General features: G+C 42.1%; 1 protein-coding gene across 1 annotated transcript in view; it reads right to left on the bottom strand.

Annotated features, from left to right (window-relative positions):
• The window catches only part of LOC309556037 (meprin A subunit beta-like), a gene marked incomplete at both ends in the record, with an annotated part of 52,772 nt that overhangs the window by 19,216 nt on the left and 7,442 nt on the right, over positions 1-26,114 (bottom strand). The window contains 6 exons of the mRNA XM_082258312.1: positions 1,777-1,986; positions 4,723-4,875; positions 8,014-8,229; positions 9,018-9,196; positions 14,068-14,185; positions 18,310-18,385. Coding sequence (XP_082114438.1) covers positions 1,777-1,986; positions 4,723-4,875; positions 8,014-8,229; positions 9,018-9,196; positions 14,068-14,185; positions 18,310-18,385 — 952 coding nt within the window. The remainder of the gene's footprint in view (positions 1-1,776; positions 1,987-4,722; positions 4,876-8,013; positions 8,230-9,017; positions 9,197-14,067; positions 14,186-18,309; positions 18,386-26,114) is intronic.

The following is a 26,114-nucleotide window of genomic DNA, read 5'->3' as shown; positions in this document are numbered from 1 at the left end:
TTTCTTTCTGGTGGTCACCCTGACATGGATGAGTTCGGTCACCCTGGCATAGCAGTCAGAGTTAGTTCACCCTAAACTACATTACGGTCACCCTGACACTTAAGACTTTCCCTGCAGAAACTAGATTATTGAATCTAACTATAGTGGTATATAGTACCCTAACTACACTGCATATCCCTTTCCTCACACTAATAATTGCTAAATGACACTGGAGCAGCAGGAGTAACTGAAATGCTTCCACTCTCTTCCACAGCCTCTCTATTTTTTACTGATGTTTCTGGTCCATTCACGGGCTTTTAAAGCCCAGTTCCTATCCCATTGCATTTTGGGCAGTTCTGGTTGCCGAATTCCGAACAGCCAATGTTCGAGTCAAACCAATGGTCGACCCGAACCGTTCGATCATCCCTACTGGTGAGGTCTATTCAAGCAGGTGAGAGGACACCCATAGGTGGGATGAAGGGCACAGCAGCGTGTGTTTTCTGTTAAGCCAAGTTCTGTTCTGGTGGATGGAGTCTCACAGTCCTGAAAATAAACTATATTGGATTTTTATGGACTTTTTTTTTTTTTCATGAACTGATGCATATTTATATGCATTTTTTTCCACATACTGGTAATATGCTGTGTGTTTTTTATCTGATGGTGATGCGTATATTGTTTTAAACACTAGTCAGATACACTTATATATTTTTATATATATTTTTTCTTACATATATAAATTTTCCTTTACACACGAGAGAGGAGTGCTGTCTTTCATTAAATATACATGGGAATTTACTCCTACTTTAAAGGGCCCCTTTAAATAAAAAATCCACAATGGTTTTCACACTCTCAGGAAATAAATTGTGGAAACGTATAATTCTAGCAGGCCTGTAAGCAGAAAACAGGATAAGACCAAACATTGATAATAAGCAAATGAAAATCTTGCAATGCCTGCATAGTAGTTGTATTGTGAAAGGCAAAAACACTACTCTGGTTTGCTAAAAGGGACATTCTTGCCCTAAATATTTGGGTTGTAGCTGTATTCAAAAACATTTTTCTCCAATTATTATATATTACAAAGATTACAAATAACGACATACTTATCCATTTCCTTTTTTGATGTTTGGAACTCTTTCTTTTGTAAATCCTATAATTAGTCTCCTATTAAGTTAATATTAATTTTATCAGTCTTTTGATTTTTTGTTTATTTCCATGACTATGATGAGATGACTGTCACCCAATTGGACAGCAATGTCTCGTCTATAGGCACTACATTAGTAAAGCTTTTTCTATAGTTATTGAGTGTGCTCTCAATTCCAGAATATAAGCATTAGCATCTGAAGTTATGCCAAAAGACATCTATGGACAGTCATACATAAAAATGCAATATAATGGTCGCACATTACCTGCATGGCTGATCGTCTTGTGATATGTATGCCAACTTTGCTATGAAATCAAGCCTGTACCAGAATTTGTAATTTTTTGTTTTGTGATTATGTTTAGAAATCTATGTTAAATATTGCCTTCTATGACTGCATGTTTGCTTTTGTACATTTAGACAAGACTAGAGGTCTGGTTTCATGAGATCACCATACATAGGGCCCAAGTGAATGTTTGCAATGATTTTTAACTTCAGAGGACATACTTAAAAATGGGTTATAATTTCATGGTCCAATAGGACATATTTTTACATTTAACTTTAATAGGTTTTCATATCTTATGTATTTCTTGGCTGTGCATGGGTTCTGCACGAAACAGTTTTTGGTGCAGTCCCTTTTAATACTATAAATTTCTTACCAGATATAGAGTCTACAAATGTATAAGTGCCATTGGGGGAGGCTGGTGTATACTGCTTGATCCAGATGTTGAGCTGGTCATTTACACTACCACTGTTATAGTAGAAGAATTCCAGACACTGATATTTTCGGACTGGATAGAATAGTCTGCTTTCAAGTACACTTTGATAACCAGCATTACCAGTGCGAGTGCTGAGGTGCATAAAATAGCCTAAAATGATATTAAAAATGAATAAACTTTAGCAATTTACCAATGTAACAATTCAAGTAATATAACACCAAAGAACCCCCCCCCCCCCCCCCGAAATGGAGGAATGTCTATCCAACTACATATTATATAAAATCTTCAACAACTTTGATATATCCAATGTCATAGAAAATATCATTAATTCTTATCAACACAGACATAGTCTACAGATAATTAAAACATTTAAGAATCAAAAAAAGTAATTTAACAACTCAGTGCCCTGCTATTTTTTTTAACTAGTGCAGGTTTATTTTTATTAATCTCGATCATTTCCAGTTTAAAATTTGGCTGTTTTATTATCCATCCTTTTCCTGCCTGTGGCCATATTTACTGTGGGCAAGTGAAGCCGCGGCCTCTCTAATCCACCCTGCATGGTATGAAAAATATTGCGCATGCACGCTAGGTCCAAATCTTTGCAGGCCTTGTGCAAAAAGCACAACGCTTTCAGTACTTTATGTACACATTCCTATAGCAGTGGCAGCGAACTTCTGCTGCTATAGCAATATATAAACAAAGGGCTTTAAATTAAGTGGTTAGTGCGCAGGTGTAGCCGAGATGTGGACCTAGCATGTATGCATGTATTTACTTTAAATGTAGGATGGAATAGAGTGGCCATGGCTTCATTTGCCTACAGTGAAGATGGTCACATGCAGAAAAATTAGGGGCACAACACATCTTTTGTCCGCCATCATCCGGCCCTCCTCCAGCCCTCTTCTACTCGCTGCTACTCTCACGAGAAAAAAAAACCCTTAACTCCTGGGATTCATGATAATGGCCAAGGAGTCAAAGTGACTAGCGCTGGTTACATCATTTGCCTATGCAAATGAGGAATATGAAAACCAGAACTACCAGAAAAAAAGGTATTTAGAGAAAGCACAACACAATTTTTAAATCCAATGATAATAAAGGAGGGGGAGACAGGTCCTAAAGAAGCAAGCTTATAAACCAACTGAAGGTCCGCTTTAAATCCAAAATCTTGAATCATCAGAACAGCAATAGAGGGGAAAATTATCGAGTGGGGTCATTTGCCCTGTGACAACTGTCTAAGGACATCCTCTTCACTTGGGGAGATTTCCCTGTAACACCACATGTGCCTATATAGACAGGACATTTAAGTGGTTCTAAAGGCATAACTTTTTTTTTTTTTTCACCTTAATGCATTCTCTTTATTAAGGTAAAAATACTTAACTGGCTTCTCTTTCGATCCAGAGCTGTGCCAGAGCCATTGGTTTCTGCTGCTGTCAATCAAATCCTGTGAGGAGGGAACGGGGGCAGGGCTCGGGAGCGAGCCTGCACATCTGCCCCATTGTAAGCAGTTTGCTCCCATAGTAAGCAGTGGCAGACACAGAAAGGAGACAAGAGCACTGGTGGGAATCCCCAAAAGAGGAGGCTCAGGGGTCGCTCCATGCAATATCATTGCACAGAGCAGGTAAGTATAACATATTTATTAATTTAACAAAATAAAAGCGGAGTCTTTATAATCACTTTAAAGGGATACTAAACGCACACTGTTTAGTTTACATTATCCCTTATATTTCTGTATGTGGATAATGGCAATTATTTTATTATAAAAATACAAACATCCAAGTACTTTTTTCCTAATCGATATACAGCTGTCACATGACCCAGATATTTCCCAGCCTGTCTAAAAAGAAACATAAGCAGGAGGAGCTTCTAGTCCTCTGCTGCTGGTAACATGTTCAAAATAAAAAAAAAAAAAAAAGAGTTTGGAATACAGAGTAAAACAAATAATATCAATAAACTGTTCTAAATTGACATACAAATATATATTGGAAATCAAATTATTATTATTTTGTGGAAATAACAATAGTGTGAGTGGATTTCTGCCAGTCACAGGCTGTGTCACACCCCTTCAGCTAGGAGGGAGCTGAAGCCACCATTAATCTACATACAATATCCCCTCCCCATTGTGATTAGTGGGTTAGTGGGCTTGGAGAAGGAGGGAGGGAGTGGGCTCTCATTTACCACTGTGTATACACCCAAATGTGCGACTCCATAGTCACATGAGCTGCTCAGATGCGATAGGGAGGAAATGCTCAGCATAGAAACTCACTGAAAACTGAGCATGTGCCGAGTTGCCGCCACAGCTGTAAAATCCTTATCTGAACTGGAGACATGAACAGAAGGTGGAAATAAAGAACAGCAGGATCAACCAGGTTTCTTGCAGAATACAGAAAATAAATCTCATGGTGACTGAGTAAGTATAAACAGCATATAATACAGCATTTATTGATCGTTTTTTATGATGTGGGTTTAATGACACTTTAAGGGAAATCTCCCCAATGGGATGCAGATGTGAAAAAACTGACAGGGATTCTGAACATTCCCTCCTGTACCCAAAGTTTTTAAAGAAAAATTGGCTTTGGATACATATATACATTAAACAATGCATAAAGTGGGGAAAGGTTTTTATTGCTGTTTGTCACCTCACTTCCTACCTATACACTGCAATCTGCAGATAGGCGGAATTTAAACCATATTTACATCAGTTTGGGCAATATGACAGTTGTAGGCACAGGGAAAGAAAATGTAAAGGTAACAAAAGACATGCTCTCAACGTGGCCAAGAGCATACTGATTTATAGGTGTCCAAGGTTTAATGTAAGCTATGTAATAGTTTGTTATAGACCAGTAGACAAAGCAATGCAAAATGTTGTAACAAATAATAGATGTGTCTTACCGACACCATTTTCCGTATAGGTATGGTCTGAATTTGGTCCTCCTGGTGCTACGGTAACACGCTGCCAATTACTGCCACCACCTGAGCTCCGCAGCATGCCACACAAATCATCAGATTGAAAATTACATGAATCCAGGAAAGTTAGAGAAGAAGCTAAAGGAACAGACATAGGGTATCAATTAAACAAATTACAGAATTTAAAATATGCTTGAAATATATCAAGGATCACGTGTTTAATATCCTGTTTATTTGTAAACAAATATTTTATATAAATTGTAAAAAAATAAAAACATTACTTTTAAGAACTATGATCAGAAGAAAAAAAGGCTTAGTACATCGCTATTGTCCCCATTAATACCCAAGCAGTGGTTGTTAAATAAAATAAATTCACCTTTCTGCCATTGCTAACTGTGGCTCCACCCCCTAAAGCCTAGAAATATGGGTATTTACATGAGCAGGAGTTACAGACCATACTGAGCTCTGTCTCCTCTCCATTCTGCAGTGCCTGTTTCTTCATCTTTCCTGTTTAGTACACACAGAGTCTGGACCTGCCGCCCACTATTGCGGGCACAGAAAAAGTGGAAACTGAATTTGTGTTGTAAATTTCAGCTCCGAAATAACTCTTTCATTCACAAAAAAACAAGCCGACAACTGCACATACCAGCTACTACACTACTCTGAGACAGCATAATGGTACCTGGCTTGTGTTTTTGTGAACAAAAGCACACTGCAATCACAACAAGCTGACAATTTTCACTCTCTCTATTCCCCTGAATAGCAGGCTACAGCTCCAGATTCTGTGGGATTGATTTACTAAAACTAGAGAATGCAAAATCCAATACAGATCTGTATAGAAACCAATCAGTTTCCAGGTTTATTTTTTGTGAAAGCTTAATTGAACAAGCTGAAGTTAGAAGCTGTTGGCTACCATGCACAGCTGCACCAGATTTTTCACTCTCTTGTTTTTAGTAAATCAACCCCTGTACTATACAGTAGAGATGAGGAGATAGCACTGCACATTTAAGTAGAGTGATGTTCGATGGCGGTGGCTGTATGGTCTCAGTGAGCACTGCCCGTCATGCCCCCTCTCCTCCTGAGCTGTTACTCAGAACTCCACTCCATTGGTCATTGTTTTTGTAAATCTAGGCACGTGGGCAGGGCTAGTTATCCAATACCATAGCTCAGCAACCAGGATGCATGGATTTGGATGGGGACATGCGTTTTGTGCACAGGATCCCCTGGGAGGGTTTAACAACCTGTAGCACCCTCTAGTGTGTGCTAGTTGTTAGTGTAGGATTGTTAGTGTGGATTTGTTAGTGTTGGTAAATTCAGTCAGCTCAGGGCTAGGCTTGAGCTGTGAATCTGGTTTCAGTGAGTCAGGGCTGGATGACTCATCCTGACAATTCCTCTAATGCCTCCCCCGGTCTAGAATGTTGCAGAAACTTCTAAAGCTAGTGAGTGGAGGTTATTGGGTGGGTGGAATATTTTTTGGGGGCATCAGTCACTCCCCAGTGAAGCAACAACTAAAACTTTCATGCGGTACATTGCATGCCATCCAGCACTGCGCAGTACCCTTTCTACCTTGGACATCATATGTCTATCATGTTGATGTGTGTACATTCACATCTGTTTTGTAAGTATAATATATACTTTTTAATATTTTAATAAATGTTTTTAGTGGTAATGCACTAGGTTGGAGCGCCCCCTTTCTTTTTGTTGTTGTTTCCCAGTTGGTTTTGGATACCCTTGATCCTGAGGGGGCAACAAGACCACAAGTCATACCCATTCAAGTCTGAAGTATCCCTCTTACCTCCATCACATTTCACTGGAGCACAGGAGAATTGTTCTACTCCCCAGTGAAGAAGCTGGCAAAGGGCAAGGCTTACCGTGCCCCGTAGTCTGGAGGGGGTGACCTTGGGCTGGGGCTCAGAGGGAAGACCTTCCTGGAGGCACAGAGGCAAGTTAAAGGACCATGTGAGTAGAGCAGCACTACTGGGGACTTACAAGGGGGAAGACTGCCACATGTAGTCAGTTCTCCCTGAAGACAGCAGTGTGCCAAGTCTTCATCCATTCCCTTGGAGATCTCCTGCAGTCAGCCAGGTGGGCTGGTGTGAGTAAGTCAGGAGGACTGTGGCGGAAAGTGAGCCCGGAGGGCTAGTGAAAGTGGCAGCTGCAACCAGGTGGGTTGGCGGTGCCTGAAGAGATGGTACTGGGACCAGTAGCCACAGGAGGGAAAGTGCAAGCTGATCACTGTGTTCTGCTACACAACAAGGGACTTTGAGTTCCTGCCTGCAAAATGCCATTGCTAAATCCGACTAAGCCTGTCAGATCCATTTACAGTGAACCAGCTGGATTCTGCAGACAGGTAGAGTGCAGGAGGAGCGTCAAAGAGATTGTATATAGACTGTGTATAAAAAGATGTCCCTGAAGTTGTTGCCAAAGTTTTGTGCCTGAAGTCAACTATGCATACAATAACCTCCCATCCCTATTCCGTGTTAATAACCCTCAATAAATCACAAAAAAAAAAAAAGTCACAGACTGTTTCTGGAGTGCCTGTGAAAATTCAGTTTGCCTGGCTGTGTAGGGTGAGAATCCCAGTTCTTCCGTGGCTCCTTAGGAGGTGTGCTACAAAGCTGTCTTTTCTTTGGATGATAGTTCTTCTGTAAAGACTAACAAACTTAAAGAAAATAAAATTGACAGCAAACACATTATATTTTCTGTTAAAACGGCATGTTTATTACTTTTTGCATTGGTAGATAGTGTTAGCATTTGTATGCATCCATACATTATATCATGTATTTCTATTTTCCCCTTGTGTTCTCCTTGGAGGCAGTCCTGTAACACTTTCTGTCCCATGTGATGTGCAGTGCCTCAGGTGCAATGAGCTGACATTTTAGGACCCCGATAGGGTCAGCTGAATAGTGCCAGAAATGTGGTTGTTGAGAAACACTTAAGGCAGGAAGATATTAAATTGTCCTTGTACTTAAAAAAGTAATACAAATCTTGCAAAAATTACAGCATATTTTATATACTGTACAAGTCTATATATTGTATTCATTTTAAGCATAATGTATAATGCATTTTGTGCAAAGCACAGAAATGAGCGTTCTAGGCATTTATTTCTGTTTGCTATCAATACATGCCTGAGATTCTGGGAGAATATACTGTTATAACGCCCCTGCACCCTACAATTGTAGAACACCAAGTATTTGATGCAAAGTTCAGATAGCAAATTGTGAACCACAATAAAGAAAATCTTCCTTTGCCATTTGACACATCTTTCAAACTTACAACAATTATAGAGCCGATTCAGTTTTAGAACATCGTTGGCGCTGAAGTCCGTCTGCTTCCCAATGATATTATTGAACTGAGCATTCTTTGTGATTATTGTTGCATTTCCAGTGGAGAAAGCATTGTTGCCATAATGCAAGACAGATGTGTAATCATATGGAACATCTAGAAATGTTGATACCGAACTATCATACAAGTTAAAGTTGGACAATTTGCCTAAAAAAAATTAAAATATTAAATTAATATGAATTAGAGTAATAAAAAAAAAAATAATATATATATAGATATAGATATAGATATAGATATAGATATAGATATATATATCAGACTTACAATACATGCAAAAGTCTTTATTCCAACATATAACATTTTGAATAAGGCCTCAAATATATGGGTATGTTTAAAGTATTTATAATAGCAAAACTTTTTCATTTTGGATAAAAAGTGAGAATTGTAATCTAATGTCAGGTTTGGTTTCCATCTGTATTCTCTTTATATTTCCCTTCACCTCCTGCCCTGTACACACAACATTAAATAAAAGAAAATCTTTATACAGTTAGAAAACTCCCTCTTAGACAGATGTTATTAGAACAAGAGCTTGCAGTGGAAGATTTCCCTCATTATTCCTGTTCTGGTAACAACTTAAAGTGGTTCTAAAGGCAGAAGGTTTTGCCTTTAGAGGGTGATGACCCATTATTGTGATCCTATTCCTTAAAGTAGAACTAAAGGTAAAAGTTTTTAAATATAGTGTTGGATAGTGTGAGGGGGGATTATAACCTCTGTTATGTTCTGTCATCCGTGTCCCATTAAGGAGATTTCCCTTTACTTTCTTTACCTTAGCCAAAACAGGAAGTGAGGAAATCGCCGGGTATCACCAGGGTCACTAGAACTAGTGTCCATGTCCCCATTGGAAGGTTTCCCCCTCTATTACTGTTCTGGTGTCAACCTAAAATTTGGGATTTTCTTTTACTTTCACTTTTAATGATAGCAGAGTTGCATCTTACCAGACTGGATATTTGCCCAGACAATGGTTACGTAATCATCACGATCAGAACGTGACTGTTCATGAAAAAAACCAAGTGCATGAAGAAACTCATGTTGAACCGTTTCCACATTATCACAACCAGCTCCAATAGAGAGTACTTGTTTTCCAGCCTGCTGATTCCCAACATAAGAATAACATCTAAAATAAAATAATAATAATGTAAAAGTCTCATTTATCTATATGAATTTTTTTAATACACGTATAATATATGTAATATGATAATACAATTAATATCAGTTCTTTTATTATTTTTATTAATATTATTACTAATAAATATTTAGTGGTCAAAACAGACGCTTCTGGAAAATGTTGATAGTAATTTTTGAATTGTAAACTAACAGGGTTCCCGATCTATTCATCTAGGGAGCTCATGTACCTTCTCCAAGATGTTTGAAAAATGCATGAAACATTTGGACTGGGTGTTCTCCTGTTTGCCCCAATACAGACTAAAACTTAGGCCCAGCAAGTGTCATCTCATGAGACAAAAGATACAATATTTGAGGCATGTAGTCAAAGCCAGAGGTATGTCCGCAGATCCGGACAAAGTACAGGCTGTCTAAGATTTGCAACCCCCAAAACTATCATGGAGTTATGCTCCTTTTCGGGCCTTGCAGTATATTACATTAAATCTCAAAATTTGCCCAGATAGCTGCCCCACTTACCCAGCAGTTGTGTGGACATGGTACCCAGCGGAAGAATAAAAAGAGATTACACTGCTCAGGTAAATCAAAATCCACAATCCAGGGTAGGTGGTGAACCTCAGCTCACCACCAGGAGAAGCATCTGAGAAGAAAATGGTCGCACAGCACCACAGAATACAATAAAAAGAAGTTCCTTTATTCACATAAGTCATACAGGTACAGCAGGGTAGGACAGTAGACGCATTTTACACGACTGTTACATGCTTGTTCACAAACTACACTAACGTAGGTAACAAGCACGTAGCAGTCGTGTGAAACGCGTCTACTGTCCTACCCTGCTGTACCTTGTACCTGTACGACTTATGTGAATAAAGGAACTTCTTTTCATTGGATTCTGTGGTGGTGTGCGACCATTTTCTTCTCAGACCCAGCGGAAGGGCAGGCCCTCACTTTCCATCCAAGCTCAATGGCACGAATCTCAGCAGCAGGCCTTTGAAACGTGTAAGCAGAGGTTGACTACGGCCCTGTTACTGGCCTATGTGGACAACATCCAGCCCTTCTAGGTGTGCAAGGATAGAAGCCTACAGGGCCTGGTGGCTGTCATGGTTCAAGTGCAGGATGGACAAGAGAGGATAATCACCTAAGTCAGCAGGAGCTTACGGGCCGCTGAGAGAAACCTCCAGTTTTTTTAAGTTTGAGTTGTCAGGCCTGGTCTGGGCTATTCCAGAAGAATTCACCAAGTATCTTGCAGGGGCTGTAATCGAAGAGGTTGGGCATCCTGCCTGACACGGTTCAAACTCCAGATACATTACTGGCCATAGAAGCTCAACAGACATGCCAATGCCCTGTCTTGTTTCTCAGTGGAGTGCCCAGGAGAGGATGTAGATCTAACCTGGAAAACATGGAAGTCGTTCCTATTCTACCTGTACAAGATACCTCGGGTGCTATTAAGGAACAGGATCCTGACCCATGGGTCACAGCAGCAGAGCTCTATAGGAGGGGGGAATGGGCGCTGATCCAACAAAAGGAGCCATATCTCATACAGGTGTTTCACTAATGGCAAAAGTTATCCCTGGTTGCTCGAGCAATACTGAGACAATGCGATTGGTTGGAACTGTGGGACAAGATACTAAACCCGCAAGCTCGTATCCCTTCTGAATAGCGGTTGTGGTCCCCCTGTCACATATATTGGAAATCTGCCAAGTACTTCAACCATTTTGGGTCACATTGGACTGAGTCACTGGTTTGGAGGTGCTTCTTTTGCCTCTATTTATCACACTGGGTACATAAAGCCTGCCAGGAGTGTGAAAGCTGTACCATTCACAAGGCTTCTCCCGGGAAGGTAGCACCCATGACGATCACCACCCCTGAACCATTTGAGTTGGTGACCATGGACTATTTCCAGTGCACCTTCCAGGTATCATTACATGCTGGTCTTCGTAGACCACTTCACCAAATTTGCAGTGGTGGTGCCCACCAGAGACCAAACAGCTGCCTCCACCACCAAGCTCTTCTGGGAGCACATCTTTCAACCTTATAGCTATCCAAAGCAGATTCTTCCAGACCAGGGCCTGAAATATGAATCTGTAATTATGACAAAACTGTGCCACCTCAGTGGAATTCGGGAAGTCCCACACCACGCCCATAATCCTTTGGGTATAAGGGCCTGTGAGCGGTTCAACTGCACCCTGCTTGGCATGCTGCAGACACTAGAATTGAGCTACTGAGACCACTGACATCAGAAAAAGGGGCCTTGGTGTGGGCCTACAATATTATATTCCACTGTGCATACACACTTCTTTCTAATGTTTGGCCGGTATGGCTGAATGCCCATGGACCTCCTGTTGGAAACGCCAAAATACCTTCCACCCAGGGCACCCAGTTCTTGGGTACAGGAGCAATGGGAATGAATGTAGAAGGCCAAGAAGGTGGTGTTAGACAATCACAAGGAGATGGCTTCCACCCCTGCTCTGGAAGAGCTGTCGTTGCGACTGGGGGACCGGGCTTTGATAAAAAAAATGCCAAGCACATCAGAGAAAACAAGCTGGAGCCCAGAAGGGAGTGTACCCCATACTGGGTGGTCGGGCAACCTTTCCAACCTACTCCTGTCTATGATTTAGTCTTGGAGGGGCCTGACCTCTTAAAGAAGAGACTGCATCAGAAACATGCCGAGGCCTTGTGTGTTGGGTGGTGACTGCCCCACGGAACCCACCAATGACAGAGACATTTGATGCTCCAAATGACTGGTTCCTGCTGTCCCTTGTACTTGAACATCTAGCCCATGCCGGCTCAGAGACTGTCAGTTCAAATTCTGGGAGTCCAGGAGTCCCTGCAACCCTATCCAATACATTGTTCTGTCTTAACGTTGACCCTGTTGCACTTTAATTGCTTTTTTTTGCTGTTACTGCATTGCGATGAGAGGACAGCATCTGTTAAAGACAGGGGAAGACTGCTGTCTTCACTGCAGGTGGTGCTCAACCGTATTGGCAGTGCCAAGAGAGAGGGAGAGAACATGGTTCCTCTATGGTTTCCTGAGTCACTGTGACAGCAACTTGATTGAATGCTTGCTTCCCATGGGACTCTAGCATCCATCTTAGGTGTGGCAGAGTCTATTCAGGACCCAGAGTCTGCAAGTAGTGCAGGGAAAGGTAAACCGCAAGTTAGGGACAGTAATAGTGATAGGGAAAGGTTCCTGTCGAGGAGGGAAAGCGTAGGGTCGCTACTTTTATGGACATCTTCCCGATTGGGCATGAGAGGGCCAGGCTGCATTTTGCCCCTCTCAACAGATGCTATCAGTTCAGCTAGTACCTGCTCTGTCTACGTTGTTGGAAACCACGAGTGCACTCGGTTGGGTAGCCTGCCCATAAGGTTTGTTGTGAACTGTTGCTGTGTTAGTGCAATATGAATTTCAATTGCATCTGTGTGTGAATCATTGCCTCTGCACCACACTGCACCCCACCTACATCCAGCCTAGAAGAGGATTACAGAGAGTCGTAACCCTACTCAGTGTGCAATCTCCAACTGTCAGAATGTTGTTTTCTGTTCGCATATGTATACTAATAAAGAACCTGATTGGCTCCTAGTGCTGCTCCTCTCTCTCCTATTCTGACAGCTGCTGCATGTAGGCGTACCAAGTCAGGTGAATACCAAGTTGCATTTAATATTTATTTTTAACACATACATATTTGCTGTTTTTAATGACATACAGGTAACATATATTTGGTTGAACAAACAAGTATTTGGAGCGATCTGAAGAGCGTTTGCTTGTGTGCAAGGGGTTTGTGCTTTCAAATCAGACGGTCCTCTAAAATATAAGTGCCTTAAAGTGGAACTTCACACTCTCAATCAACATTGACTATTTTGAATCCTTATGCTGCTAGCATTAGTAAATATATAGGAAAGTAGATCATATTTACTTGTTTTAAACTGCTTTTGACATTTCTTTAGTTACTTCCTGGTTTCCATGCCTAGGGAAATGATGTCATACATCCCAGGAGTCTTCAGGAAAGGAGGGGCTTTTTCAGCTAAGAACACACCCTCCTGCCTGCCTGCATGTGCTAAGTGCAGATGTATTAAGGGGAGTAAATGCTACATGAATCACCTGCCTTTACTCCAGATGGCCACTGCCAGAAATGCTAGGGGGTGATTTTTAAAGTGATTTCTCAGCAAAATAAAGGACAGAGACGTGGATGGATTGGGGGGGGGGGGGGGGGTTTCTTTGAATGTTAAAAAGGAATTAAATAGCGCTTCTGGTTAGTGGTGCTCATATAGCGTGTAGTTCTGCTTTAAGAAAGCAATGCAGAAAAAGCATATTGACACACTACAGCCAGTCATAAAGTACTTAATATGATATTGGATCTAAAGTATTACTTCAATTAAACAGTGCCCTTGCATTTCTTCTGAGCTCCAGCAACAAGATTTTTCCACAGGAAATAATGCCTGTTCCTGCTGTAGACATTACTTTAAACTATGGCTTACAGTGATCATGGTAGTCCCTGCAGGGCAGCAAAGAAATGAACAGAGATGGAAACAAAGTAAACACTTACATTTGGTATGCATTTATAGTTCATATGCATGTAAAGGCAGGCGTCCCAATACTTTTAGTAATATAGTGTATATGTAAATCACTTGTGTAAATTGTCGGCTCTACATAAAGTACCTCTAATAAATAAAATAAAAAAATGTTTTGTCTAATCCATGTTACAGATAAATGCTAACAACCCATTAAATGTTGTGGCAGCCACTGCGATTTTTCCCTCTGCTGTAAATATATGTGATATTCTGGAGGTCCTATTTTATGTATTTTTTAACCAAATTTTGAACAGTTAGGTAATTTTTGAGTTAATATATAATTTTAACACCTCTTACCCAAGGCCTTTAAGCACTGAAATGTAATTTTTTTCTCCACTCCATGGTTTAAAATCAATACACGTCTTCAACCTAAAGCGTTCAAATGCTTTCAGGATCACGCCTTTAGCATTAATATCTGTAGAGAGACGTTAATGAAAAAAACAAAGATGTGAGCATCATAACTGGACACATACATTTTTTCTCTGGACAAGCCTTGGGGCATTAAATGTGCTATTCTGTTTTATCCTGAAAAACATGTTAGCATGGGAGAACTGCATACAGCCACTATGACGGTGTTGTATCATCTATTTTCACCTGGACCCCCCTTCCCCGATAGAGTCCCTGCCACACAGTACGATTCCCCTTGCTTGGCCACCTCTGGCTGCAGAATTTCCGTCACTGGCCACCACCCTTCACAGCTGAACTGGCTGCTTATCCTTGCCATTCTCTACTTTATAACCTCAAGGGTTAACTGTGACTCTGTCAGGAAGGCACTAGATGTGTAGGTGCCCATTTTTCTGTGCAAAACTGTGCACTTGCACATACGTGGGCGTACCCACGCATGTCCGTTGCTAATGTTGGGGCCAATGGGTCTACTTAAACTGTAGCAGTTCCATTAGCCAGCACTGTTTGATCTACAACTGTTCCCTGTATTCCTGCATCTGTTCATGAGTTCACTTCTGCAATTGACCCGGCTTGTCTTGACCCTGCTTGAATGCTACCTGCACTGACCATTGCTTGCTCCTTGACTCTGCTGTGCCTCCTGTTCATCTACCTGATTCTACATTGTTGACCTCTTCTTGTATCTTGACCATTCTCTGCCTGCCATCCATATCTATATCCACTATATCCAGGGCTGGCCCAAGACATCGTGCTGCCTGGGTCCAAGAATGGAATGCAAAAAAAAAAAAAAGACACACCTAACAAAAGGCCACCACAATTATTATTTTATATAAATATAACCTTTAGAAAATATTATGTATACTGTTATCTTCTTCCATAACTCACTACCAGACCGGTCCACCAAACACCCACTGTCTGTCCTCAGTCCTCCTGTCATTCCTGTGTCTGCAGTGTCCACCGCCCTAGAAGATCCAGCCTGCCCTAGGTGAGATGGAGTGCGCTGATGTCTGAGGTCATTGAGCACACCACAATCACATGGGGGAAGTTTCCTGGAGGAGACACTCTGCCTCCTCCTACTCATCAGTTTGCACTACGGGCAGCAGTAGGAGATGGGTAAATTCCACCGGTAACACGCCGCAAACAGATGACACACAAAACTGCTGTGAAAGAAAATCTTGGGATTTTGCTGCCCCTCTCCAAGTGCTGCCTGGGTCCAATGGTCCTTAAACCAGGGCAGTAAGAGAGACTTCCCTCTACACATCAGACTCTGTTGCAAGGTACGTGACAGACACACACTCCATAACCACAAGGGCTAACTTTGTATTAACACACTCCACTGCATAACCTGGAGAGTTAAAGTAGACAAGTACTCTTCATTCTCCCATTTATTTTGATACACTAGGAATACACCAATACAGTACACACTTTGTTTGCCTAAGTCACCAAACAGTTCTTCTTAAACAGCAACTTAAGCCCCGTACACACGCGTCGAAAGTTGGCAGGGAATTTTCGTCCGACGACCGATCTGCCGATTTTCGGCTTGTTAGTATGATGCTTCCGACAACCAACTCCGACTTTTCGGCCGAAAAAAATCTGGTGTGCAGACTATAAAATTTTTATTGGCCGTCAACACAATGGCCGATTTTCATGCAGTCAGTACAGATTTCGACAGGGAAAAATCTGATGAGCAAGTCTGGGCATGCTCAGTAAAGAAAGAACACAAAGAAAGCAAACCAACACATGACATCACTTCTGAAGTAGAATTTTGTTGGGCGAGAAAATTTGTGTGCAGTCTAGGCACATTCCAACCAACAGAACACAACCCTGGACAAAAGACGGACGATCGGTCGGCCGCGTGTGTACGGGGCTTTAGTCTACTAAAAAAACATTATTTGCAGTCCATATGACATTTCAAGCATTGCTGTTTCAGGAGTGCACTCCTGCTCCTCATTCCAGCATCCTAGTTTTGGCTGTTGCATTCTCCTCATCTGTCTACCTGCAAGGTGATTAATGTGGCCAGTCTCTGGGTGAAGACCAAACCTGTGTAGCACCCTCCCAGGTAGGTGCTAGGTAAATACATATGAGGCCCTGTCTGCTTATCGGGGGGGGGGGGGGTTGAATTTGTTAGCTAGCTGTCACATGTTTCCAGGTGTGTCTGTGGAGTCTGGGGAGTCTCCCCACTGTATCCAATGAGGGATCTTGTTGGGACGGTGGAGGAAACCAAGCTAATAGCACACCAGGGTTTATAACTGTCCCAGTGGGCGGAATTTGCCGCAATGCACCCTGGGATTGGGAATAAATCCTGAGGGAGCATGCGATAGGGCGTCTTTTGGTGGGAGCATCAGTACCAGGAGGACGGCTGTCTCTCCTTCTGTCGGAGAGTGAAGGTGGTCCAGGCAGTCGGCCTAAGGGGACCAGAGGTTGAGCTGTGCTGCAGAAAGGGATCCAGAGTGCTGCTGATCGAGTGGAGCTGCTGGGCAGAAGTCTTCAGGAAAAACAGTATAGTGAGTACATAAGATCTGCCCTGGGGTCTGCCTAGGAAAGGGGACCACTCCAGAAGGTCAAGGGGATCCAGGAGCCAGCTAACCAGTAGTTGTGGCAGTGAAAGGGGATGCCAAGCTGAAGATAGGGAAGTGAAAGGGGGTGCCAGTGTGGGCCCTGAAGTGTACAGCAGTACAGTCAAGGGAGCTAAAAGAGGACTTTGTTAGTCAAAGGCAATGTCATAGTGTCAAGTCAGCATTAACAGGCATCCGGTCAGCGTTAACCAGCATCAAGCAGCATTTTCTAGAGTCCCTGCCTAATTGTGCAAAGTTCAGTTGTTGGAGTATCCCACTCATCCCTTCTCCCATCCAAGTTCCTAAATAAACATAAAAACCAAAAGATACTTGACTATTCCTTGTCTCATTGCTCACACTTGGAGAAACATGTTTAAAAGGTACCTTTGTTGCACCCGGTGCCCCAGGAGGACCCACAGCCAGCACCTATGCTGGGAATTGTGCTACACCTGATTTTAGCTAGCCAAGCCTGCAGTCTCATGCTTGTGGTAGTGTGTGTAATACCTGACCAAGCTACCTGTTTGAAATCCCTCATTGATGACCTTGGATCAGATATCGACTATTCTCTGAACTCTGCCTGCATTTTGACTTTGGTCATTGACCCTGACTATTCTGAATAAGGTTTGTCTGCCAACCACAAGTACAGGTTTGCTTGTGGTTCACACATGCCCTGGTGTGGTAGCCAGGCACTATAGCATTGCGTATAAGTCCTGGGGGCAACCGAGAACCGGAAGGCCTGTTTGCCTTATAGGAAAGGGGGCTGCTATAGGTGAAGATCACAGAAGCCAGCTATATAGCGTCTGACCACTAGCGTTAGGGGTAAACGTGACATGCTGCTAGTGTAGCATTCTCATTCTCACATAGAGAAACATATTGCTGGGCTGTTGGCAGTGCTGGCTATTTAACAGTGGTGCTGTCCATACCTTAAAAAAAACAGATTTCATAGATAATGTCCATGTTCTGGTTCCCTTGAACAAAAAATGAGGTCCCACTGAGGGGGTCCCCACTCTGTAAAGCAATTGTATTTTCAGACAGATACCTACTCCTTTCCTCTAGGGACACACACATCACAGCACAGCACAAATCATTTAATCCCAGTAGCACCAGCCATCAGCCCTTTGTACACCAAGCTGCTTATTATTTTATTTAATTAAATATCTCCTAGAATCAACTTAGTCTGCAATAGTGCCTTAATATAAACGTTACTGGATGTTATTGCGGCCAGTCCTGTGCTGTGAATGGTTTCCCAAGCATCCATTGCTACTGGAAAATTAAACCTTTATCTTGGCCAATAATTCAAAAATTGATACTTACCATTATACTATAGGAACCATATCACATTTTCAGAATTAGTGTGCTTCAAACAGAGGGTGACATTTAAGCTTGGGAACACAGGTTGCATAGAGATGAAAAATACTAGAAATTTCCAAAGTGAATGCTAGTTTGCCAATAACTATTAGGAAAGGTTTAGGTTTAACACTTATTTCTAAAAAAAAAAGTTTAACATAGTTAGACTTCACATGAGTTTCCATCTATACATAGACAGTTATATTTAATTATATGTTACTGTTTGAAAACTTACCAAGACTATCTTCCAAGTAATAAGGGACTGTCAGAGACCATCTATACTTGGATCCAATTATTGTATTTCTTGACCTCTAAGATTCAAAAACAAAATGAAAGCAACATATTTTCATATAGAATGTATATATCATTTTTTTTATTAAGTAACATCAGAACAATGTTAATCTGTAGAAACATGCCAATCATACTAGCACAGGTTCCTTAGTTCACAGATTCAGTCTATTCATTCTCGCAGTGGATGGAATGAAATAAACCAATAGGAGTAACCTATTGGAAACTATCTTTTAGTATCATATATGTAGCACCCTCCTAGTTCAGAGTAGGCTGCTAGGTAAATTTACTTGGCTCCTCTAAACCGTGGAGCTGGGATTGATTGCTTAGGGCTGTTCAGTGTCTCACAGGCTGTTGTTCTGTTGCTTCCCCCTGTCTGAAAAGTTCTGGAAGTATAGTGGGAGGGAGAGCACACAGGCAGTCTGAATATTTATGATTCTCTGGCCAATCTTGATGTCCAGTAGGTGGTTGGAGAGGCTATACATTTTCTGAGTCCTGGCAGTAGCGTGCTGAGCTCTAGGGTCTAGTCTTCTGCGGGAGACACATGCACTGGGGGCTTTGCCCCTGGGTGGAGAAGACGAGAGAGAGACCGAGGAGAAACCTGAGGTCCCAGCTAGGCTAAGTTGGCTCTGCTAGGAGGCCTACCAAAGAGAGCCTGGATCAGTGTCTAGATAGAGCCAGGAGAGTAGGCATGAGGAAGCAATTCCGTGACTGAGTGAGTACTTGATCCTGCTACACAATGGAGAAGTGAATGTGGGGTGATTTATCTTACAAACCAGTGTTTGGTGCAACCAGCAGTTGTATAAGACAAGCAGGAGGGAGTGTGCCATACTGTTAAAGTACTTAAGGCAGCCAGGAGCCATGCAAGATAGCCAGGAGTTGTACTGATTAACCAGGATAGAGTACAGTGCAGCCTAATGTTGTGCAATACAGCCTGCAATTTGTATAGAGCAGCCAGAAACCTAGCAGTTCTCTAGCTCCACAGTTTGGGGTATCCAATGCTCCTGTCCCTATTCAAATTTCTGTTCAATAAAAAACGCAAAAAGAAACCCAAAGACTGATCCTCAAACCAGTGGAAGAATGCCGAAAATGTTGTATGCCGACTGTGCATGATGTGAGTGATGGAAATAGGCCCAAATTATCAGCAGCACCTGCAGGGGTAGTGCTACATATCTATATCCACAGGGCCGGTGCAAAGATTTTGGTCTACACAGGAGAAGGTGCATTTTGCTGCTCCCCTTCCCCCACTGTCCTCCCTCCAGCAGCCCCCTCCTGCGCTGGTACCTCCTTCACATTGCACTTGTAATGTAATGGGGCACAGTGTGAAGGACATCACACAGCACTGAAAATTTGAGCTGTGCTGAATTGCCACTAAGCGGCAGTGTGTAACGAGGGGGCGGGGTATGCATTCCATGCTTCTCACTGGATACGGGCAGCTTTCAGGTGAGAAACTATATAATTTCCCCTTAGGGAACGGAAGACAGGTATTTTACCCTTTTGTGGCGGAGTGTAAAACAAAATCCTAGTGCCTAAATATATCAATGTGGGTTGCGCTACAGTAACAAAACGATTAGCTGCTAGCACAAATTATGCAAACTAAAAATTGTATATAAAGACGCTGTGCTTATTATGACAAAACCTACCATCAATAATATGAAACAGATATTGTGAAAGAATTGTGAGTGACTGTGTCACGAGCAAATCATAAACAATGTAAAAGTGCGATCGAAATTCACAAACAATGGAATAGTAGTGTGATCGAAATTCACAAACAATGGAATAGTAGTGTGATCGAAATTCACAAACAATGGAATAGTAGTGTGATTGAAATTCACAAACGCAAAGGGGGAGATTTACTAAAGCATGCAAAATATAGTGCAGTTCTACAAAGAAACCAACTAGCTTCCAGGTTTTATTGTCAAAGCTTAATTGAACAAGCTGAAGTTAGAATCCGATTGGCTACTGTGCACAGTTGCACCAGATTCTTTGTGTATCAGTTTTAGTAAATCTCCCCCATAAGTGTCAATGTTGCAAAACAATAATCACTGACCACAAACTAAAAAAAACTGGATGAATATAAATGTGCCTAAAGTCCATATAGGATAAGCTCAAAGTCTATAAGACACAATTTAAATGTGAAGAAGTGTTGAACATACAAAAATGTGCTGTGATTAAGGGCAGCCAATCCTCTACCAGGTCCTACAAGGGTGTGCGCTCACCTGGCCATTTAACCATCAATACAAAAAGGTCAAAATTACACGAAAAAGCCCATACATTGGTTAACCAAATGGATCCAATCAAATGTGAACACCCAGTGCTTGTCCAGATCTTATGCTCAATGAAACAAAGGACAATCCATAGTGCTCTCTGACAAACTGACAAAAAACCCCATAGCAAATGCACTCACATGGATAATAAACAAGTGCTTAAAAACCTGCTGTTGTGCTCACTTGCATGCCTTCTCACTGCAGCTGCTGAAAGACCAAAACACAGTCATACCCCCTGAAAATGTCATTCTGATGTAATGCGCAGGACAGAGTCTGTTGACTCAGAAAGAGCAATTGAGATATCCTATAGACTGAATGATCCATCCTAGAGCAGTGGTTGGTCTTTTAGTGGCTGCAGTGGAAAGGCATGCAAGTGAGCACAGCAGCAGTTTTCGAAGCACTTGTTTTTAATTATCCATGTGGTCAGTGATTGTTAGGGCTCTTTCAGACGGCCGCTCCGCTGCTTTAGTCCGCTGCGGGACTTTTTTTTTTTCTTTTTTCACGGAGCGGATGACATTTGTGTCATCCGCTCCGTATGCCCGCATATCATCCCATCCGTTTGCGGATGATATACGGACATAATGTAAGTCTATGGCATTGCGGATGTCAGCGGATGACACCGCTGACATCCGATTTTCCTACCTTTCCGTTTTTTGAACGGATGAAAAAATAGGGTTCTGTTCCGTTCCAAAAAACGGAACAGAACTGAAAGGAAGAAAATCGGATGTCAGCGGATGGTATTCCGCTGACATCCGCAGTGCCATTGACTTACATTATGTCCGCAAATCATCCGCAAAAAAATAGGATGATTTGCGGACAAGCGGAGCGACCGTGTGAAAGAGCCCTTAGGCAACAGTGACACTTTTTGATAATATTTATACTTTGTGTATTTGTAAACTCTGATTACACTATTACATTGTTTATTCATCACTCACATTAATTTTATAATATTTATATCATATTACTGACATAAGGTTTTGTCGTAATAAGTGCAGCACCTTTAAATACAAATTTTAACGCCGAAACACAATTTTGCAACTTTGACATGTGTTAAAATTAAGCAGAAAAGTAAGTGTGGAATGGAGTATAAATATTACACATACACTAATGGAGGGACTCAGGGTATCATCCCGATATGTATAGTAAAAAGGGAACGCAAGGGAGGCTTTGGGAAGACCAGGCATTTTCTGGCACTTTTTGTTTACATGTGAAAATCTGTTGTTTTTTTTTTCCTCGCTAGAAAATTATTTAGGACCCCCAAACATTATATATTTTTATAAATCAGAAGCCCCAGAGAATAAATTGGTGGGATTTTTTTTATGTCACACGGTATTTACGCAGTTGTTTTTCAAATGCAGTTTTTTGGGGGGGAAAAAAAACACTATTTTAAAGTTTAATTTAAAAAAAACACAATCCATGTGCCATTTTTTTTTTTTTTTTGTAAAATATAAAAGATGATGTCACGCTGAGTAAATAGATACCAAACATGTCAAGGTTTAAAATTGTGCACGCCCGCACAACAGCGACAAACAACATAAATTTTGCTATCCATAGGCAACGCTTTAAACGTTTTTAGAGGTTACTTCTTTAGATACAGAGGAGGTCTAATACTAGAATTCCTGCCCATGATCTGACATTCGGGGTGATACCTCACATGTGTGGGACGGTCGTGATTTGTGTGCGTTCAAGACCAATTTTTTAAAAATGGCGCCTATAGGATGCCAGTAAACTGGAAGGGATGTCATGATATCTCTTCCGGGTTACCATATCTGAGACTCGATCAAAGCTGATCCTGGCTTTCTTCGGGTCTCCGGCCAGTTGTGCCGGCTGGTCATTACGGGTCTCCCGGTGGGACAGGTGACCCCAGGCAACTGGCCCTCCTGCTGCTTAGCCACTTCGGTTGTTATTACAAGAGAGCCGACCGTCAGCTTTTAAAAAGACGGTACCGGGGTGATGCCTGCAACTGCGTGCATCACTCCGGTAAAGCCACTTGAAGTCAAATGACGTAAAGAAACGTAATTTGGCGGCAAGTGGTTATTTCACTTATGTATAATTTACCAGAGCATAGAAGTTAATAAAAATAAAAAAATGAAATACAGTTTAAAACCGTATAGACATTGGATACATCACAAAAGCAAGGAATCTGTGTCCTTCAAATGAGGTTTGCGCATTTCACGGATATACTGCTTCTTCAGGACCCGCAAAGGTTTTTGTATGTTCAGAGAGCTTGTTCACAATCAAAAAAAAAAAAAAAAAATCTACAGAAGAAGGAATAGAGAAAGCAATAAGCAATAAGCTATCACAATAAAATCACATTGACATATTCCATAGGTACAGGACTAAAATAACATGCCTGGGGAATGCAATGACCCTGCCTGTGAAGTGGCATATATGTGCGATGTACCGACCCTACCACAGCAAAACTGACATTTACAAAAAAAGTTTGTTTAAATTGCTGCCATATGACAGCTCCCTCTCTAGCCGCTCCTAGGCTGGCCATAGACGGAGCGCTCTTTCCTGCAACTATGGGTGGTCTCTCTCATCCCTTATGCACTTTCCTCACATCTATGCCTGCATTCTCTCCTGAATCTACTGCACCCCTTTCCTTTCCCAGACTTCACCCCCCCCCTCATTTTCTCACTTCAGCTGACCCCTTCACTCCTCTTAGATTTCCTTCAACCCCCTTTTTTTTGATCACCCCTGCCTCTTTGTGTGGTACAGTATTTCTGACCACTCCACCACAGTCTACCTAATACGGAAAACAATATGGGGTTACTGAAACTAGTGGAACTGAATGTTAAGGAACACAATGTCCTGGAAAAACTCAGGTACCTCACAAGCTCTGGAGGATGGCAACACACGTATTTCCCCAGGAAACACACCTAAAAAAGTCAAACCACCAAATCTGAAATTCTGTAGATTCCCCCCCCCCCCCCCCCCACAGTTAACTATAAAAATTCAAAGTCGAGTGGAGTCTCTATAGTAATTTCACAAACCTACCCTGGGTGCTTGATGAACAGATAAAAAGGCCAGGCATCTCTTTTCAAGGAGGCAAGGTTCATGGTCAAAACTTTACCATAGCCAAATGTTCCTCTTCCTAACACTTCCCAGTTGGTCTTTAAGTCCTGTCTAGACAACCTCTGGGTATGTCGATACTAGAAGTCACCTTTACCGTGGCCCTAGACTTCCACCTACATGTCGCACGAGGTGCCTCACGTACTTGCATACCTAGCATTAAATACTACATTGAAAGCTGCAATATATAAATATAAAGAAGGTGGAGGTAGGCACTTTGGTATGTCCTGCCACTTTGTTCCCCCTCTACCAGGGAATCTGTCTAGACTGCAGCTTGGCATATATGTAAGTGTTGACCTGAACATACAGTATATTAAGAAAGAGGAAACAACGCCCAAGTTTGCAAGGAGAGGGACTTTGTATGACAATGTTTTAAATGTCATAATCAAGAGCCCTCCTGGAAGTAGATGCTCAATGACAGCCTCCTACAAAATGATATGAGTAAAGCTGAGCTGACCAAAGAAGTCTCCTTACTTTGCAACTTACACCAACTCTAATTTCCACCTCTCAAGAAGCACAATTACATTCCGATAGACACACTCCTAAACCTTGTGGACAGCCTTCCCAGAAGACCTTAAGCTGTTATAGCTGCAAAGGGTGGGCCAACTCAATAGTGAACCCTACGGATTAAATTTCACATGCGATTAAAGGCAGGGGTCTCAATACTTTTGACAATTTTTTTTTTTTTTACAGCAAAAATCAGCCAGAACTGACAGCCGGTAAATACATGTCAAATACATATACTGTAGGGTCCATTCTCACATCTGTAAAATGGGTCCGCATCCATTCCACAATTTGGCGGAACGTTTACAGACCCATTGATTTTCATTTCCAGTCTGAAAAATTAGGCATTCACAGGATAAAGTAGTAAGTGTCAGCCATTCCAGGCCCCAAAAATTAGCCCACATGGGTTTACCTGACAGCTAAGAACGTTGTATTCTGTGGCTAAAGGTACATTAGGCATTCCCAGGACACAGAAGTAAGTGTCGGCCATAAAAGGCCCGAAAAATTAGCCCACATGGGTTTACCTGACAGCAAAGAACATTGTATTCTGTGGCTGAAGGTACATTAGGCATTCACAGGATACAGAAGTAAGTGTCGGCCATAAAAGGTCCCAAACATTAGCCCACATGGGTTTACCTGACAGCTAAGAACGTTGTATTCTGTGGCTGAAGGTACATTAGGCATTCACGGGATACAGAAGGGTCGGCCATAAAAGGCCCAAAAAATTAGCCCACATGGGTTTACCTGACAGCTAAGAACGTTGTATTCTGTGGCTGAAGGTACATCATACATTCACAGGATAAATAAGTGTCGGCCATTCCAGGCCCCAAAAATTAGCCCACATGGGTTTACCTGACAGCTAAGAACGTTGTATTCTGTGGCTGAAGGTACATTAGGCATTCACAGGATACAGAATAAGTATTGGCCATAAAAGGCCCCAAAAATTAGCCCACATGGGTTTACCTGACAGCAAAGAACGTTGTATTCTGTGGCTGGAGGTACATTAGGCATTGACAGAAAAAATAATTGTCGGCCATGAATTGCCCCAAAAATTAGGCATTCAATGGACATGAAATGCCTTTTATGCCGCTGTATTTACCGAAGACAGGGACCATGAATTGTTGTGGGTGGATGGCGGTCTGGCAGATATTTGTGGCCTGTCATGAGGAATTTAAATGAAACATGGTCTACTGGTTACATGTGTTGAATTCCTCAGAGATCCATGCCTCATTAATTTTTATAAATGTGAGGAAATCAACACTGTCATGAGCTAGGCGAGTGCGCTCATCGGTCACGATCCCCCCTGCTGCGCTGAACGTCGTTTCGGACAGGACACTTGACGGGAGGCAAGCCAACAGTTGCATTGCAAATTGTGCAAGCTTTGGCCAGAGGTCTAGCCTGCCCACCCAGTAGTCCAGGGGTTCATCACTCCTCAGTGCATCCACTTCGGCCGTTAACCCGATGTAGTCAGACACCTGTCAGTCTAGGTGTTCCCAGATGCTGGATCCGGAGTACAGCTGTCGATGGGTCAGCTGAAAGAAGGATCTCATATCTGAAGTGACCAACACATCTTCAAACCGCCCTCTTCTTGCAAGCACTGTTGGATTGCTACCCGAAACAGTGCACGCAAAAGCAGAATGCAGCATTTCTCACAGCAAGGCCTGGAAGTGCTGCATTCTGACCGCCCTCTGTGATGGTGGTAACATTTCCGCCATTTTTTGTTTGTACCGCGGGTCCAAGTACTTGCCACCCAGTACTGGTCCTTGCCCTTTATGCTTTTTATACGGGGGTCCCCCTTAAAGCACTGGAGCATGAAGGTCCCCATTCGCACTAAACTGGACACGGTGTAGTGGCCTGGCTCCAGCTCATCATCCAGGATAATCTCATCTTCGTTCTCCTCCCCCCA

The sequence above is a fragment of the Pelophylax lessonae genome, assembly GCF_965119305.1.
Source record: "Pelophylax lessonae genome assembly, chromosome: 5".
NCBI lineage: Eukaryota > Metazoa > Chordata > Amphibia > Anura > Ranidae > Pelophylax > Pelophylax lessonae.
The sequence above is the reverse complement of the archived record's forward strand: the minus strand, read 5'-3'. Positions and strand labels throughout refer to the sequence as shown.